The sequence below is a fragment of the Drosophila innubila genome, chromosome X (genome assembly GCF_004354385.1).
Source record: "Drosophila innubila isolate TH190305 chromosome X, UK_Dinn_1.0, whole genome shotgun sequence".
Classification (NCBI taxonomy): Eukaryota; Metazoa; Arthropoda; class Insecta; order Diptera; family Drosophilidae; genus Drosophila; species Drosophila innubila.
The window spans coordinates 3,011,692-3,028,273 of NC_047626.1; the positions used below are offsets into that span (position 1 = coordinate 3,011,692).

The 16,582-nt window shown below is 32.8% G+C and overlaps 3 protein-coding genes across 4 annotated transcripts in view; 2 read left to right on the plus strand and 1 right to left on the minus strand.

The window, feature by feature from the left end:
• The window catches only part of LOC117793283 (fasciclin-2), a 121,412-nt gene extending 114,997 nt beyond the window's left edge, over nucleotides 1-6,415 (plus strand). Inside the window, exons 8-10 of one of the 2 annotated variants that reach the window (XM_034633568.1) lie at nucleotides 1,399-1,600; nucleotides 3,334-3,456; nucleotides 4,615-6,415. In XM_034633568.1, the coding sequence (XP_034489459.1) occupies nucleotides 1,399-1,600; nucleotides 3,334-3,456; nucleotides 4,615-4,738 (449 nt within the window). In that variant the 3' untranslated portion in view covers nucleotides 4,739-6,415. The remainder of the gene's footprint in view (nucleotides 1-1,398; nucleotides 1,601-3,333; nucleotides 3,457-4,614) is intronic. The other variant, XM_034633566.1, reaches the window with a different exon arrangement.
• Nucleotides 6,416-8,392: 1,977 nt separating this feature from the next.
• Nucleotides 8,393-9,966, minus strand: LOC117793285 (galactosylgalactosylxylosylprotein 3-beta-glucuronosyltransferase I). Its single transcript, XM_034633571.1, has 3 exons — nucleotides 9,826-9,966; nucleotides 9,465-9,706; nucleotides 8,393-9,405 (listed from the first exon to the last, which is right to left on the minus strand). The coding sequence occupies exons 2-3, from the start codon at nucleotides 9,677-9,679 to the stop codon at nucleotides 8,697-8,699; spliced, it is 924 nt and encodes a 307-aa protein (XP_034489462.1). The 5' UTR covers nucleotides 9,680-9,706; nucleotides 9,826-9,966; the 3' UTR covers nucleotides 8,393-8,696.
• A 4,234-nt stretch (nucleotides 9,967-14,200) lies between these two features.
• On the plus strand, nucleotides 14,201-15,278 carry LOC117793891. Its single transcript, XM_034634329.1, has 2 exons — nucleotides 14,201-14,373; nucleotides 14,433-15,278. The coding sequence occupies exons 1-2, from the start codon at nucleotides 14,358-14,360 to the stop codon at nucleotides 15,071-15,073; spliced, it is 657 nt and encodes a 218-aa protein (XP_034490220.1). The 5' UTR covers nucleotides 14,201-14,357; the 3' UTR covers nucleotides 15,074-15,278.
• Nucleotides 15,279-16,582: the final 1,304 nt, after the last annotated feature.

Here is a 16,582-nt window from a genome sequence, read left to right on the forward strand (position 1 = left end):
TTATGGTTATCGTTCTGGTTAAAAAAAATCTACACACACAAACTGCTTATTAGTATTCTACACACATTTCCATGTACTAAATTAAATCCTAAGTTGAAATGCTTTTGCTTGTATATTTTGCTTATTGGCATTACTTGTAATTTTAGCAAAACCGATTCCTAAGTTATCTGCCTAATTGTGCGCTTTCTCACTCTCTCACTCTCTCGCTCTCTCTCTCAACCTAAATATAAATATATAAATAACTCTCTCCTACTCTGAATTCATCTATATAGCGCTTTATAAACGCTATTCCCCCAAGAAGGCTGCATGTTTTATTTTATTCTTTAGTTCTATTTTATTTATAGCTATTAACAATTTTATCGAAAGTGCTTTTTTAATTCTGTTATGGCAAATTGGTGTACATTCCTTTTTACTTATATTACTTTAAGCTTTTATATAAATATTTCATTATAATTTTGCTTGTTTTCTAAACTTTATTTCTATAAACTTGCTGAGGGTAATACGCCTAATTTGTCTAATTACCTTAAAAATCAAGAAAGTTGTTCTCGATTTCATAAATTATAATTTTTTTCGTGTAAGTCTTTTTCTGAGTCCGTTTAAGCTATATTCTGCTATTCTACCACACAACTATCTATGTGAACTTGAGTTCTACTTGAAAAATTGTGTTGAAATTTGGTACAGTTGCTTCTCAGTACGCTAGTTAGTGCATATATCGAAACTAGTCGGATTGGTTAACTGTAACGTAAATATTTATCGATTAAAAAGTTTAGTTTTATACAAAAATGTAATAATTTGGAAGTTTTCTTTTATGGTACTCTCAGCAAAGGTCTTATAACGTCGGCATACCGACGTTAGCTAGCTCTACTTTCTTATTTATATCTTCATTTGTTACTTTCTTTATTTTCCCTCAAAATACACACACAAAAATGTAAAATATGTTTGTACAAAACTCAAAAACTTAATGAAAAACAAACAGTTACAATATCGTTATGAACCCGCCCAACAAAAAATATTTAAAAAAAAAAAAAAAAAAAGTGTTAAACCCATTAAGGAAACAATTTGTAACTCGAGTTATAATATATATGCAAAGTATGGATCGTAGCGATCTAGATTTAAACAGTTAGTAACACTAACTTGGGTGTACTCCATGCGAAATACCCTGGAATGCAGTCAAGGGTGAAAGTATGCAATAGTTGAACTAAATACTTATAGTTAAATATACATATATATATTTATATTAATATTTATATCTATTAATAATTATGCAAGATTTGAATGACAATTTACTAATCAATTGCCACTTCCTCACTCCGCACCTACCCCTCTTTCTCTCTCTCTCTCTCTCTTTCTTTCACACACACGAACACAAACCTATCGATATATCGATCAATTATATAGGTATTGATGTCATCCAAGTGGCGGATCGTCAGGTTCTCTCATCGGCAGCCATTGTGGGCATTGCCGTTGGCGGTGTGCTTCTTCTACTCTTCATTGTGGATCTGCTGTGCTGCATAACGGTACACATGGGTGTCATGGCGGCCATGTGCCGCAAGGCGAAGCGATCACCCTCGGATATCGATGACGAGGCTAAACTGGGCAGGTAAGCATCATTCGTAACAATCGATAAACCCCAAATTTCAAATAATATTGCACTAAAAATGTTACGAAATTCGAAGAAAAAAAAATCCAAATTCCACTTGAATGTTTATACAACCGTCTTCTTTGTTTTTTGTTTCATTTATTTCCAACTCTTTTCGATTTGCACCGAAATTATAATTCAAAATTGACAAAGCCAAAATTCTCAACATCCGGACTTCGAATACAATTGGGTCTATGCGCGTCCAAAATCCTTATTGTTCAATCGAAACTCATTGATATTCGTTTGAACAAACTCAAATTTAAATCGAAATTAAAATTTAAAAAACTTGCCACAATTTTTCTCTCATCCAATTTTATGTTTTTTGTTTTGTCGTTGTTTATTTCATTTTTAGTGCAATATTAATTGTTTCCACACCACATTAAAATACAAATCCAAGTACTACTTTTTTTTTGATTTTACTTCCCTCACAAAAACCTCCACAAAGAACACAAAAGCTTATTTTTTTTGTTAAACCTCAAGAGTTGTTATATTTGAATCAAATTTTTCGATATTTTTCTTACTTTGTTAGTCAACACTGCTCTTCCTATGTTGTTGTGTGTCCCTGGCATAGCCGAATTCCATATTTGCTTATCGATATTTTAATCGGATAGGAAATTCAATACCATCCATACAATCGATAAAAGAGCACAGATTAAATATTATAGCTTCTGCAGTTGTAATATCATTTTATACAGAAACGATTACCAAAATTATCTAAATAAAGTCGATACCAAAAATACAGCTTCAATATTTGATTAACTTCAGTTATAATATAATTATCACACAGAAAAATGCAGTGTAAAGTAAAAAAAAGTTTTTTTTATAATATCGATTTCCATAATTATCAAAATTCAATCGATATAAATAAAATCAACTTAATAGTTGACTTTCTTTAGTTTTAATTGCATTATCATATTAGAAAATTCAGTTTTAAGTGAAAAAAAGTAATTTTTTAAATAAATTATAAATTTTATATTAAATTACCAAAATTATCAAAATATCGATAAATATAATATATGGTATTGTTGAATAAAATCATTTTAAACTCAAATTAAGACTTATAATTAAAAGGACACGATTGCTTTCAATGGAATTCGGCTAAAAGTCAGTTGTAGTTTAAAAAAAAAAAAAGAAATGAGAAGAAAAGAAAAGAAAGTATGCAGCCAGTTAGCTAGTTTTAGATATTGCTCACTCTTCAACACTTGCTTTCTTCGATAACTGATCGTATATATATATATCTGTGAAGTGCCTTGTCCAATTTGCTCAATAATATTAGATACTCGTAGTACTCATATTCGTACTCATGGTAAAGTCATCTGTTACTGGCTGCTACTGAGTGTTATTTTTATATATAATTGTATTTATGTGCCATATAAGTATATATCATTTGAATTGTGTTATTTATCATACATTTAATCTGAACTTTAAATACATTTTCACAAATACACGCACACACATACAGAGTTACTCGTACATTCATTTAAATTCAAAATCATTGCCTTATCATTGTCTCACATTTACAAAACTCCATACTATCTATACTCTCTCTCGATTCTCTCAACTCGTAACCACATCAACCTCATCCAACACCAAAATCCAACAAATCCAAAAAAAAATTTAAAAAAATAAACCCGAAAAAAAAACCAAAAAAAAAAAAAACACAAAAACAACCAAATTACCATCTAACCAAGCAGTCTTTACGGTTGGCGTTTCCCGCTACCTTATTGCAGTGGACAGCTGGTTAAGGAGCCACCACCATCACCGTTACCACTGCCACCGCCAGTTAAGCTCGGCGGTTCACCAGTGAATTCACCATTGTACGTACATGTTTTAGTAAAGCTCTAGCTTCACGCAGCTTACTCTCTTCTGCGCCTCTGCTTCTCTCTCTCTCTCTCTCTCTCACTCTTCTGTTTGTAGTAGTGACATAATAGAAATCGAAAATATATATAGTGTTGAAAAGTATATATTAAAAGTATATATGTATTAATATCAGGGTATTAAACCTTAACGACTATCGTTTTTACTTACGGTTTCGATTATGTTTGTATTGTCGGTTTTGGGTTATCGGTTACTCAACATCTTTCTATATCAGTTTATTAACGGTTAACGGTTTTTTGACATACCGGTAAAATATCGTCTTAGAAAAAAAAAAATAAAAAATAGTTGTGAAAATTCAAAAAAAAAAACCTTATAAACAAAATTATTTGATTTGAAAAAAGTTCTATCTAATAAGATTGATATTCAAATTGAAAAAAAAAAATTAAATTATATATATATCCAAAAATAATTTAATTTTTAAAAATTTCGATTTTATGAAATCGATTTTCAAATTTAAATTCAAAATTAGTTTAAAAAATCATGATTTTACCCAAACAGCGTATTATCGATCCGAAACTAAGCTTTATATTTTAATCGATTACTTATCGGCTATTTCGGCTTAAATAATTTCGGTTTTTCGGTTTCGATATAAAAAAAATATTGTTTCGTTAAGGTTTCAGTTGCGGTTACCAATTTAAAACGGTTAAAACCGGCTTAAGTTTACAGTTTCGATTACAGTTTAATCCCTGATATATATATATAGACTTTACAAAAGTCAAGTTGTTTTACATCAATAAACTGTAGTCATTTGTCTTTTTTCTTTCGTTTTCCAACACTATTCATAGTCCTTGATCATCACGCACAGCATGTAAATAAATGTAGCTTTTAAGCTTATTTTTTGTGTAGCAACGAGCTTTTATTTGATTATGCTTAGCCTTAGGTGTGCTTATTAGTGATGGGCAAGGCAAGATCGTATAAATATCGATAAAAAGTGATGCCCATCTCTAGCGGTAAGTACACGCACTCACATTGTATAGCAATTAGCTTTTGTATGTCTTACACTTTTAGCTGATTGCACTTGACTCTTTTTTTGAACTGATCCGTTTGATGCTTTTTGTGTGTTATGCAACACTATTAAACTATCGATTTCTTCACAGGGACGAAAAGGAGCCACTTCGCACTCCAACCGGCAGTATTAAACAGAACTCAACCATCGAATTCGACGGACGTTTTGTGCATTCCCGCAGCGGTGAAATCATTGGCAAAAATTCAGCGGTGTAAATGTATTGAAAAAAATATTGAAAAGCAGCACAAAACTTGCAACAGAAAATAGTATTGAAAAAAAAAAAAAAGAACGAGAAACCATAGAAGATAAAATCGAGCAAAATTTAACCCAAAAGTATCTACAAAACTGGCTGAAAAGTAAACGAAAACCGACAAGAACCAGTTGCGAATTACAGCAAGTAGTAGACGGAAAACCAAAGCCAAATGCTGTGGAAACAGCAACATTCGAAAAAAAAAAAGAAAAAAAATACTTATTTGATTGGCATATGAGTTTAGTGTTCAGTTTTCTTTTATCATTATTATTATAATTATGATTACAAGTATATTTAATTTTGTCTAACTATATTATACGATATATGTATAACTTAAAGCATACATAAATAGAGTATTTCTTAAGCTCAATACAAGCATAGCAAACATTCTAAATACACTACACTACACAACATAACACTACTCGACATAACTTATAATTAGAAACACTCATATGTCCATGTTGCTTGACTTTTCTATTCATTGCATAGCTTATTTTTTACATATTCTTCGGAATCTTCTCTTCACTCTCTCAAGCAAACATATAGGTTAAGTTGAAAATTAAACTTAAATTATTAATGCCTTACAACATGAATGAAAGAACAACAAAATATTACATTTATTTAGCATTTAAAATGAGAGAAACAAAAAGAAGAAGAAAACAAACAAAAAATCAAATAATAACGCTCTAGTCGAGAGTGCACGACTATAAGATACCCTGCGTTCTGTTTTACATAAAACACGAACAAACACTGCATACTTAACTTTTTTTTAATCATTCCTATGTAAAATTCTTCAATAATTTCCGAGCTTACATTTCGATACTGATGAAAATAGGGCATATCGGAACTAGTGTATATATCATGTGTGTCAAAACTCAAGACTATGCCTTTTAATTTGCACTTATAACGCGTTTCTTCGCTTTGAGGGCAGTGAAATATAAAATTAAAAAACAACCTGTTCTATATTTGGTATAGAGGCACCTCCATACTAAATTTAGGCACTCTAGCTCTTATAGTCTCTTGTCTTATTGACAGTACATAATGATCAAAAATATATATATTATTTTTTGTTAACACTTTACCAGAAGCGCAGGGTATAACAAAGCGAGAACCAACAAATATTAGTTTAACTAACTTAAACATGCCATAAATAAGTTGTAACATTAAGTTCAAACATCATTTTTAAACAAAATTTTATTTTTCTTTTCTCTCTTGTCCCTCACATTTCGTAGTATGTACTTAAACACACCGAAGAAAAGACTTTTGCGAAAACACATAAAACCATCACATAAAAATCATAAAATTAACAAAATTTACGATGAAAAACTCTAGTTAAGATTTGGTTTCCTATTGGTAAATTGATATACTTAATACACAGTACGAATTAATAGTTATATTAATCTATTCGATAATAGTTGTAAACAAAATGCTCAATGTACATGGTTAGATTGAAATTGAAATGAAATCAAGTACAGTTGCGAACAAAAGTTCAACTGCTTGTCAACACGCCCACAAAAGTGTTGGTTAATTACAAAACGCAGTAAAGTTATATGAATGTGTATTAAGAAAATACTTGTGTGTGTAAAAAAATTTATCGATTGTATCGATAACTATTGCTGATACAGAATATCCACAAAAAAAATCTACATCTTTGAAACTGCCAAACAATTGTGTTTTTCATTTTACTTTGAATTTTACTTTATGTATTTTAAGTTCTATTTCATGACAAAACAAAAGAACAAAATTCAAATTCATAAATTGAAATTATGTACTCAATGATATATTTTTAAAATATTTGTTTCCCGTGTTTTTTTTTTTTATTATTTTTAGATTTTATATGTGTATGTAAGAAAACAAAAAACCAAGTTGTAAGTAAGAAATCAAAAATTATTTAAATAATAAATATGTATATGTAATTATTGTGTAAGTAAGTTCTTTTTTTTTGTCTACACGAATAAAAACAAATGAAAAACTATAAACAATTTATATATACACGAAAACCTACATAAATATATTATGATATCCCTGCAGAAAGTATTGTAGCAACAGTACAACCAAGTCTGTCTGCCTGTCTATATGAACTGAACTTCTAGTAGAGCTATATTGATAAAATTTGGAACAGTTGCCTCTCTCTGCAACAGATAAAACATATATCGATATCAATAAAATCGATTTACCCCAACCCTCAAATATTAAGTTGGCTTTGTTTTTGAAAAAACAATTTCAAGAATTTAGTTAAATTTTATCAACTATATACATATATATTGAAAGGATCTGCAAGGATATTAGATCTTCGGCACTTCGAAGATAGCTGTTCCTTATTGTTTCCATTTTTTATCGTCCTTGATTCGTCCTGTTTTGTAGATCTTTGCCAAAAGCTTTTGTAGCTTCTGTTGCCAGTTAAGCCAAGCGCCTTGTCAGAGCTTTTTTACCTACTATATAAATAAATAATATTATACAACAATATTATACAAAAAAAACCATTCAAAACAAGAAAATTACAAAAAAAAAAAACCCATTGAAAAAAAGTAAGCTCATGAGCAAAAACATTTTTTTGTGTGTTAATATAAGAAATACAAATGAAAACTATCAATAACTATGGAGCTACACAATAACTGATATGTAATTATGTATATGATGAAATTTAAGGACTGCTTTCGGAGCGCAGCATATTAAATATGGCCATGAAATGAGAAATTCATAAAAGATCATCAAGGTGTAGCTTTTTATAATTCATAAAAGGGATAACAAAATAACAGCGAAAATGATCCGTTGAAAAATAAAGTCGTATTTATCAAAACTGAAAAAAATAAAATCGAATTCTTTTTATTTTGGGGGGAGTTACTGAAATTTCTCGAATTTTAGCTATAAACTCGAATACTTGAACTTGGAAATGCAGCTGTCGATGTGGAAAAGGACAAATAAAAATTAAATTAAATAAAAAATTGAATCAAAAAAAAATTTTGTTGCATACTTTTGCGCTGTGGCTCAAAGAGAACATGCAGAACAAAATAACTCATAACTTGGCCATATCCTTGCAGATTTTGGCAGGACTAGTTGCATTATATGTGCAAAAAGGACTTCTACCCACTGGCATCAAAAAAATATGGGCTCATCTAAGAATCATTAACTTGCAAAATTTCAGTTGAAAATCGCTTGAAATCGGGTGAAAAGCACAAAATCCTTAATAACTCGAAAACTACAAGGACGATTCGAATGTCCTTTGGTCAGTTGATAGCTCTGAATAAGACCAATTGATTGGCACAGGACTCGCCAGGATACGCCAGGATATAGTCGTTTTACAGCTAATTTTTTCTGTACAAAAAAGTCCTTATAACTTGGCTGTTAAAAGGACTTTCGTCCTTTGGTTTATATATTCAGGTGTGGCATTACAAAATCCATCTGTGGTCAAAAGGACATCAAAATAGTCCTTGAAATAGCCGAGTTACAGACGATTTTGTGTTTTTGGGCCAATTTTTGTGAGCAACCACCTAGGAAAATTTTTTGATATATATTTTGGATAAATTTTGCAAATCCTTGAATGCCAATCGATAGAACTGCTGTAAGATAGTAGAGAAATATGTGTGATTTGTCAAATTCAAAATAAATAGAGCAAATGTAAGGATAAAATGGTTAGGTTTATTAAATAGACTTATTGAATATTAAGGATAATACATTTAGGGGTGCTGGGAAGACTAAATCAACATGGATCAACTGGGTTAGTTAACAGATCTGAACACATTTAGATGCTTAACATAAATCACTTTACATATGTAACATTTTGAATATGGACATTAAACAAATAGGATGCAGTTATATTACATAAAATAGTCAAGGCAATGGAATATAAACTATATAAATTCTCTAGGCTGACCCGTTTAGTCAGTGAGTCCGGAAACCGGCTGTATAAGTAGTAGCTGCTCCTAAACTTCCATGCCCTCATCGGATCTTTTGTGCTGTCGCTTAAGTGCATCCTCGGCAGTTAGTTTCGTCTTCTCCGTGCGCGTGTGCCAGACGAGCACATCCCGGCAATTGTTGGCCAGCGGCTGCAGCTGCTCCCGTGTGGTCAGATAACGTAGTATTTCGCTCTCCTGATAGCCACGTTGCACCTCATAGGAGAAAACAGCCTGCGGATACTTGATAAACAGATCCAGGCTAATGCCAAAGGCGGCCATGTCAATGGGAAAGGGGCGCTCCGGTCGCCAGGCGGCATTGAAGCCAATCACCTTGTTCTGCTCATCCAACAATGGACGCTCCACCATCAAACCGCCCACCAGACCCACAGGCCAGATGCCCACATGACCTGGCTTAATTTTGCTCATCTCAGCAAACAATTCCACGGAATACGAGTTATCATCGTCCATAAAAAAGACAATGGCATGACGTTCCACGTCGGCATTGGCACGCAGCCAAGTCAAGGCCAGATTACGCTGCTCCACGCCGCGTGGCTTGATCCAATTGGGATCCTTGCCCTGCAGCTTAAACTCTGGCGGCGTCTTAATATGCAGCTGGGTAAAACGCTGCTCCAGTCCGGCGCGCAGCAGCAGATTACGCACCAGCGTCGTTGTGCTGTTGCTATCCTCGATAATGATCCAGTGCAGATTGGGCACCAGCATAAACAAATGTGAGAGCCTGCAAAGGATTAGGAATTATATTAAATATCTTGTTAGCTGTTTAATCATGCTGCTCACCTGGTTAGCTCGGCCTTTTGTGCGGGTCGCGCATACGTGGGCGTTATGGCATAGATTTTGGGCAACGTGTCAGCCAATTGCTTGGAGTACATGTCCCTCAGGTAATCGGGTCCATCACAGGTGCGTTTCCCATTGCGATGCACCATCAGCAGCAGCACAATGAACACAATGATTAGCACGAGCACTTGACGTGGTCGTATGCGTACCTCGGACATGTTTATTGCATCTAAGTTAACCACAAACTAAATTTCCATTGCGTCAAAACAAACAAAACAAAACAAATAGAAATGGAAATTTAAATAGAAATAGATGTAGAAATGGCAGCTTCTTCTTTTTAGCGTGCATTGTTTGTTTGGTGTACCTTTCACTGCACTGCGCCGTTAACATAAACAAATTAATTAAATTATGAGTATATTTCAATTGTAAAACTAAACAAATTAAACAAAGTTTAAAACATTGTACAAAATTGTAGCTTTGGTTCGTTTCGTTCTGAACAAGTTCAAATGAAAGGGTCATTCAAATGAACGAGTGAACTTATGCAGTAGAGCTGTGATGTGCGTCAAGTTAGCAACGGTTCGCCAGCAACGAAAAACGGAACTTGGTTCACGGAGTCGGAACCAGTTATGAATTTCCTCATTTTTAATTTTTCGACGTTAAAACAATAAAGTAAATGCAGAATTGTAGATAATTGTTTTATTTATAGTCTTAAGCAATATTTTGGCAGTTTCCCTTGATTTGGGTGAAACAAGTAAACATAAAAAGTGAAAAGTTTACATTTCCACCATTTCTTAAATATCTAAGCTCAGGGCGAACGGCCCCGAAAACCGCTAATGCACGATTAAAGCCCAAAGTTTCACCTTTCTAATGGGACCATATTTAGAAAAAGTTATCAGAACGTTTTGAGATATTTTGGAAAGAACAAGCTACCTCAGAAAAAGCCCCATACAAAATGACCGCCAAAATCAATGCCTGGTTCTCAAACCTTAATATCCTTTCTCAGGAGGAACGGCCCAAAAGCGGCATATATCAAATTAAAGCTACAAGTTTGGAGAAGCTATTTTAATTTAATTTAAAGAAAGTTATCAGACAGTTTTGAGAAAATTAATTAATTAACCCCAAAAGTTCATGAGCAAGTCCTATCGAACTAGTAGCTCAACGTGAACCGAACTACTACGCAAGAAAGCTGATTGATATGGGTCGGATATATATGCGCTTCAAAAATCGTTGCTAACTATTTAAGGTCGCCCCAGATGCACGGTATGTGGGAGTATAGGCATTAATTTTACTAACATTTTGCTGCAACTTTCATCAATTTCTATCAGACAGTTTTTGAGAAATTTGCATTTTAGTGAATTTGGCATTTTAGCTTAGATCAAAACAAAAAAAGATTGGCAGCTCTTCGCCGCTTCAAAAAATCGTTGCTAACTATTTAAAGGTCGCCCCAGATGCACGTATGTGGAGCATAGGCCTTAATTTTACTAACATTTTGCTGCAACTTTCATCAATTTCTATCAGACAGTTTTGAAATTTGCATTTTAGTAAATTTGCGATTTTAGCTAAATACATAAAAACGTGGCAGCTCTTGTACATAAATATTAAAGAGCACCGCTTCAAAAAATCGTTGCAACTATTTAAAGGTCGCCCCAGATGCACGGTATGTGAGCATAGGCCTTAATTTTACTAACATTTGCTGCAACTTTCATCAATTTCTATCAGACAAGCATTTTAGTAATTTGCGATTTTAGCTGAAATCAAATACATAAAAAACGTGGCAGCTCTTGTACATAAATATTAAAGTGGCACCGCTTCAAAATCGTTGCTAACTATTTAAAGGTCGGCCCCAGATGCACGGTATGTGGGCCTTAATTTTACTAACATTTTGCTGCAACTTTCATCAATTTCTATCAGACAGTTTTGAGAAATTTGCATTTTAGTAAATTTGCGATTTTAGCTGAAATCAAATACATAAAAAATGGCAGCTCTTGTACATATATTAAAGAGTGGCACGCTTCAAAATCGTTGCTAACTATTTAAGGTCGCGGCAGATGCACGGTATGGGTATAGGTAATTTTACTAACATTTTGCTGCAACTTTCATCAATTTCTATCAGACAGTTTTGAGAAATTTGCATTTTAGTAAATTTGCCATTTTGCTGAAATCAACACGTACATAAAAACGCCTGGCAGCACCTTTTGTTTTTTATGAATGAAATTAACATATTTATAAATTTTTACATTCATGTCAATTTAATACGTGTTTATATTTTTATATAGAATAATGTAGCGCATTACCATGCATACCTGATTCGTCAAATATCGATTTTAACAGGTGGCAGCCTTGCATAACGAATTTTAATACACACTAAAACGCGCTGTTAACTTTCAATGGTTAGAGCGTTATAAAGTTTATTCTCTTTTAATATAGAAATTTAAAGTTTTATGTACAAGCAAGCCACCTAAAATATCGACGCTATTGCGAATCAGGTTGGCAGCCCATTAACATATGGCGGCAATGCGCCAAAAACATTATGCCAATTACTTAAAAATGCCTGTTTAACATAAACATATATTAAAATTGACATGAATGTAAAAATTTTGTAAAATATGTGGTAATTTTCATTCATAAAAGTAAAAAGTCACGACAATGTCATCAATCAGGCAGCCTTTATTTATTATATCTACATACACAATGCTGCCACGTTTTTTATGTATTTGATTTCAGCAAAATGGCAAATTACTAAAATGCAAATTCTCAAAAACTGTCTGATAGAAATTGATGAAAGTTGCAGCAAAATGTTAGTAAAATTAGGCCTATAACTCCACATACCGTGCATCTGACGCGACCTTTAAATAGTTAGCAACGATTTTTTTGAAGCGGTGCCACTCTTTAATATTTATGTACAAGAGCTGCCACGTTTTTTATGTATTTGATTTCAGCTAAAATCGCAAATTTACTAAAATGCAAATTTCTCAAAAACTGTCTGATAGAAATTGATGAAAGTTGCAGCAAAATGTTAGTAAAATTAAGGCCTATACTCCCACATACCGTGCATCTGGGGCCGCGACCTTTAAATAGTTAGCAACGATTTTTTGAAGCGGTGCCACTCTTTAATATTTATGTACAAGAGCTGCCACGTTTTTTATGTATTTGATTTCAGCTAAAATCGCAAATTTACTAAAATGCAAATTTCTCAAAAACTGTCTGATAGAAATTGATGAAAGTTGCAGCAAAATGTTAGTAAAATTAAGGCCTATAATTCCCACATACCGTGCATCTGGGGCCGCGACCTTTAAATAGTTAGCAACGATTTTTTTGAAGCGGTGCCACTCTATATTATGTACAAGAGCTGCCACGTTTTTTATGTATTTGATTTCAGCTAAAATGCAAATTTACTAAAATGCAAATTTCTCAAAACTGTCTGATAGAAATTGATGAAAGTTGCAGCAAAATGTTAGTAAAATTAAGGCCTATAACTCCCACATACCGTGCATCTGGGCCGCGACCTTTAAATAGTTAGCAACGATTTTTTGAAGCGGCAAGAGCTAATCTTTTGTTTTTGATCTCAGCTAAAATGCCAAATTCACTAAAATGCAAATTTCTCAAAACTGTCTGATAGAAATTGATGAAAGTTGCAGCAAAATGTTAGTAAAATTAATGCCTATACTCCACATACCGTGCATCTGGGGCCGCGACCTTTAAATAGTTAGCAACGATTTTTTGAAGCGCATATATATCCGACCCATATCAATCAGCTTTCTGTTGCGTAGTAGTTCGGTTCACGTTGGAGCTACTAGTTCGATAGGACTTGCTCATGAACTTTTTGGGGTTAATTTACAATTAATTAATTTTCTCAAAAACTGTCTGATAACTTTCTTTAAATTAAATTAAAATAGCTTCTCCAAACTTGTAGCTTTAATTTGATATATGCCGCTTTTGGGCCGTTCCTCCTGAGAAAGGATATTAAGGTTTGAGAACCAGGCATTGATTTTGGCGGTCATTTTGTATGGGGCTTTTCTGAGGTAGCTTCGTTCTTTCCAAAATATCTCAAAAACGTTCTGATAACTTTTCTAAATATGGTCCCATTAGAAAGGTGAAACTTTGGGCTTTAATCGTGCATTAGCGGTTTTCGGGCCGTTCGCCCTGAGCTTAGATATTTAAGAAATGGTGGAAATGTAAACTTTTCACTTTTTTATGTTTACTTGTTTCACCCAAATCAAGGGCTGAAACTGCCAAAATATTGCTTAAGACTATAAATAAAACAATTATCTACAATTCTGCATCATTACTTTATTGTTTTAACGTCGAAAAACATTAAAAAATGAGGAAATTCATAACTGGTTCCGACTCCGTGAACCAAGTTCCGTTTTTCGTTGCTGGCGAACCGTTGCTAACTTGACGCACATAGAGCTGTGTGGTTTTGGCTCTGCACAAGCTCAAATGAACGGGTAAGTAATTGAAATGAGTCAGTGAACTTGTTCAGTCTTTTTTGAGCTATTTCGCTCATTTTGGCAGTTGTCAGTTGAAATTTAATGTGTCTTAGTTTTATTTAAGCTATCGATTGAGTTGAGTGGACTAGCGCGATGTTTTCTATTGGCAAGTGAAGTTATTACATCCTTATCGATAGACAACAGTTAATTGGCACTTAGTCGAAATTTAAATGACGTTCTTGCGAGCGCATTTCAACCGGTATTCAACCAAATTTCGAAAGCTTTAAGATATGCCGCTGAAAATCATTTCAAACACACAAATAGAATAAACAACTTTTGATTGGCATTTACAAAAAAAACTACAAAAAATTCATAGCGACAGAACACATTCATTATTCTAAAACAATACATATATTTTTTACATTTTGAAACTATAGACAATAGAAATACACTAAAATAGTCAAGAATGTGCAACATAAATGGTAAACTCTTAACAAATAAGCTACCAACTGTTATAAAAGTAATATTTAAAATAATATAGGCTCTGAAAAACAGAAAGAGAAGTTAAAGTTTACGGGCTGCTGCAGTCTGAGCGACAGCGAACTTAGCAAGCTCTACAATTTGGATTTACTCACCGATTTGGAACTGGCAGCGGTGGGTGTAGAGCGTGATTCGTTGATCGATGACTATCGGCATCTGCACGAGATGTCGCAGCTGTACGAACTGGAGCAATTACCATCGATATCCAAGCGATTTTCATCAAAACTGCAACGTCCCAAATTCAAGTCACCGCGAAAGCCGCAAAAACAATTTCGATATGATCTATTAAATCGATTCTTTCGCTGTATGCAATCTGAAGCAGTGGCATTCTGTCGTTTCATGGAGAATGATTTACAAATTATCACCGATTTTCAACGAGATACCAAAATTTTGCTAATGTCCCCAAAAGAACGTGAAGTTGCATGTTATGATTCATATTTCAATCATCTGGACAATCTGTATTCAAATGGCAAACAAGATCTGGTTATTGCAATTGTTGCCAAAGTCATGATTAATTTCCATCGTGATCCAAATCCCGTTAAATTGCTGCCCGGCTTTGGCCGTGGCTACGGACCTCATTACGCCCGTAATCGCATTACGAAACCGAAACTGCCCAAGCTAAGGAATCTTCAATATAACTAATACAAATCTGACGAATGACGATTAAAAAACAAAACAAAACAAACAAAAAAAAAAGAAAATACCAAAAAACTTTCGAAAATGCCAAAATTTAAATTGAACGCAGTGAAGTGAATAATCTTAAAAAATACTGCACATTTTCTTCATTTGTTTTATTCGATTCTTCATTGAAATACACTTTCATTCAGTTAATATTATTTTAAACACATTTTCAATTAAGTTTATCCTTTTATCGTTTTTCGTATGTATGTAGTTACTTACTACCAATTCATTATATTTTTATTTTTATTTTTGTTCAGGGATTATTCAGTCAGTTGAGAACTGTACCGAGTTAAGACTGAAATATTATCGGAACCCGAAAGAATTTTAAATTCTCAAATGCCTGACGCATTCATTTCTTTTTTTTTTTTGTGATTTTCTGTTTAGTTTAGTTACACTTTGTTGGTTGCATGTACAAATATTGGTATGTATTGTATAAGTTAAATATACGAGGGGAGTTTGGGTTTAAAGAGGGTTAGTGGAGGTTGGGGAAAGAGGGGACTAAGATTAGTTGTATTTTTTTTAAGATTTTTTTTTTTTAGATTTTTTTAGTATTAATTGTAATTGTAGTTGGTAATTGTAATTGTAATTATATAATAGTAGTTGTATTTAGTAGTAGCATTTAATTTAGTAGGTCGTAGAGTATATATATATAAATATATATATATTGTAGAAGTATACATTTATATAAATTTAGAGATTAGATTTTTCAATGCCAACACACACGCACACTTATATAGTTATAAACATTAGCACTCACTCGATCTCGGATAAGTATTTTATTCTAATACAATGGTATTTTTTTTCTTCCTTTTTTATTAATATTTTTTTTTAAGTGTGTTTATATCAAAGTTACTTTCACACATCCTTTCATTCCTTTATTATACTTTTGTTTAGCTATATATTAATAAACTTAGTTTTAGTATGCCTATGATCCATAGTATTTTCTCTCTTCTCAAGCGTTCTTTATCTTTTTTTTATAGCTTTATCGTTATTTCAAACCAACAAGTGCACACAAGACGGAAATCATAAAATGTATTCGAACTAAAAAAAAAAAAACCACACGAAAAAGACAAAATTTTGAATAGAAATATAGCTGATATATATAGTATGTATGTATATAGATAATGTATTTATGTAAATAATGCTACTTTGGTCTGTTAGCCAAACTGCTGCCAAACTTCAAGCTCGAGCCACATATCATAAAAACTTGTAATTTGGTAATATCAGGAATACCCTGCATGCTGAGTGACACAGCGCTTAGCTTTTGTGCCTCTTCCTAATTTTCTTCCTGATCAAATGAATGATATATATAAGATATGGGGGAAAAAGAAAAAAACACAACTTGAAAATCTTCATATATGTATAGAGTGTAGGCTAATCTTTACATATAAATATATGTATAGATATATGTACGCACAATCTACTACATTAAGTATATATATTATATATATATTACATTAAATACACACA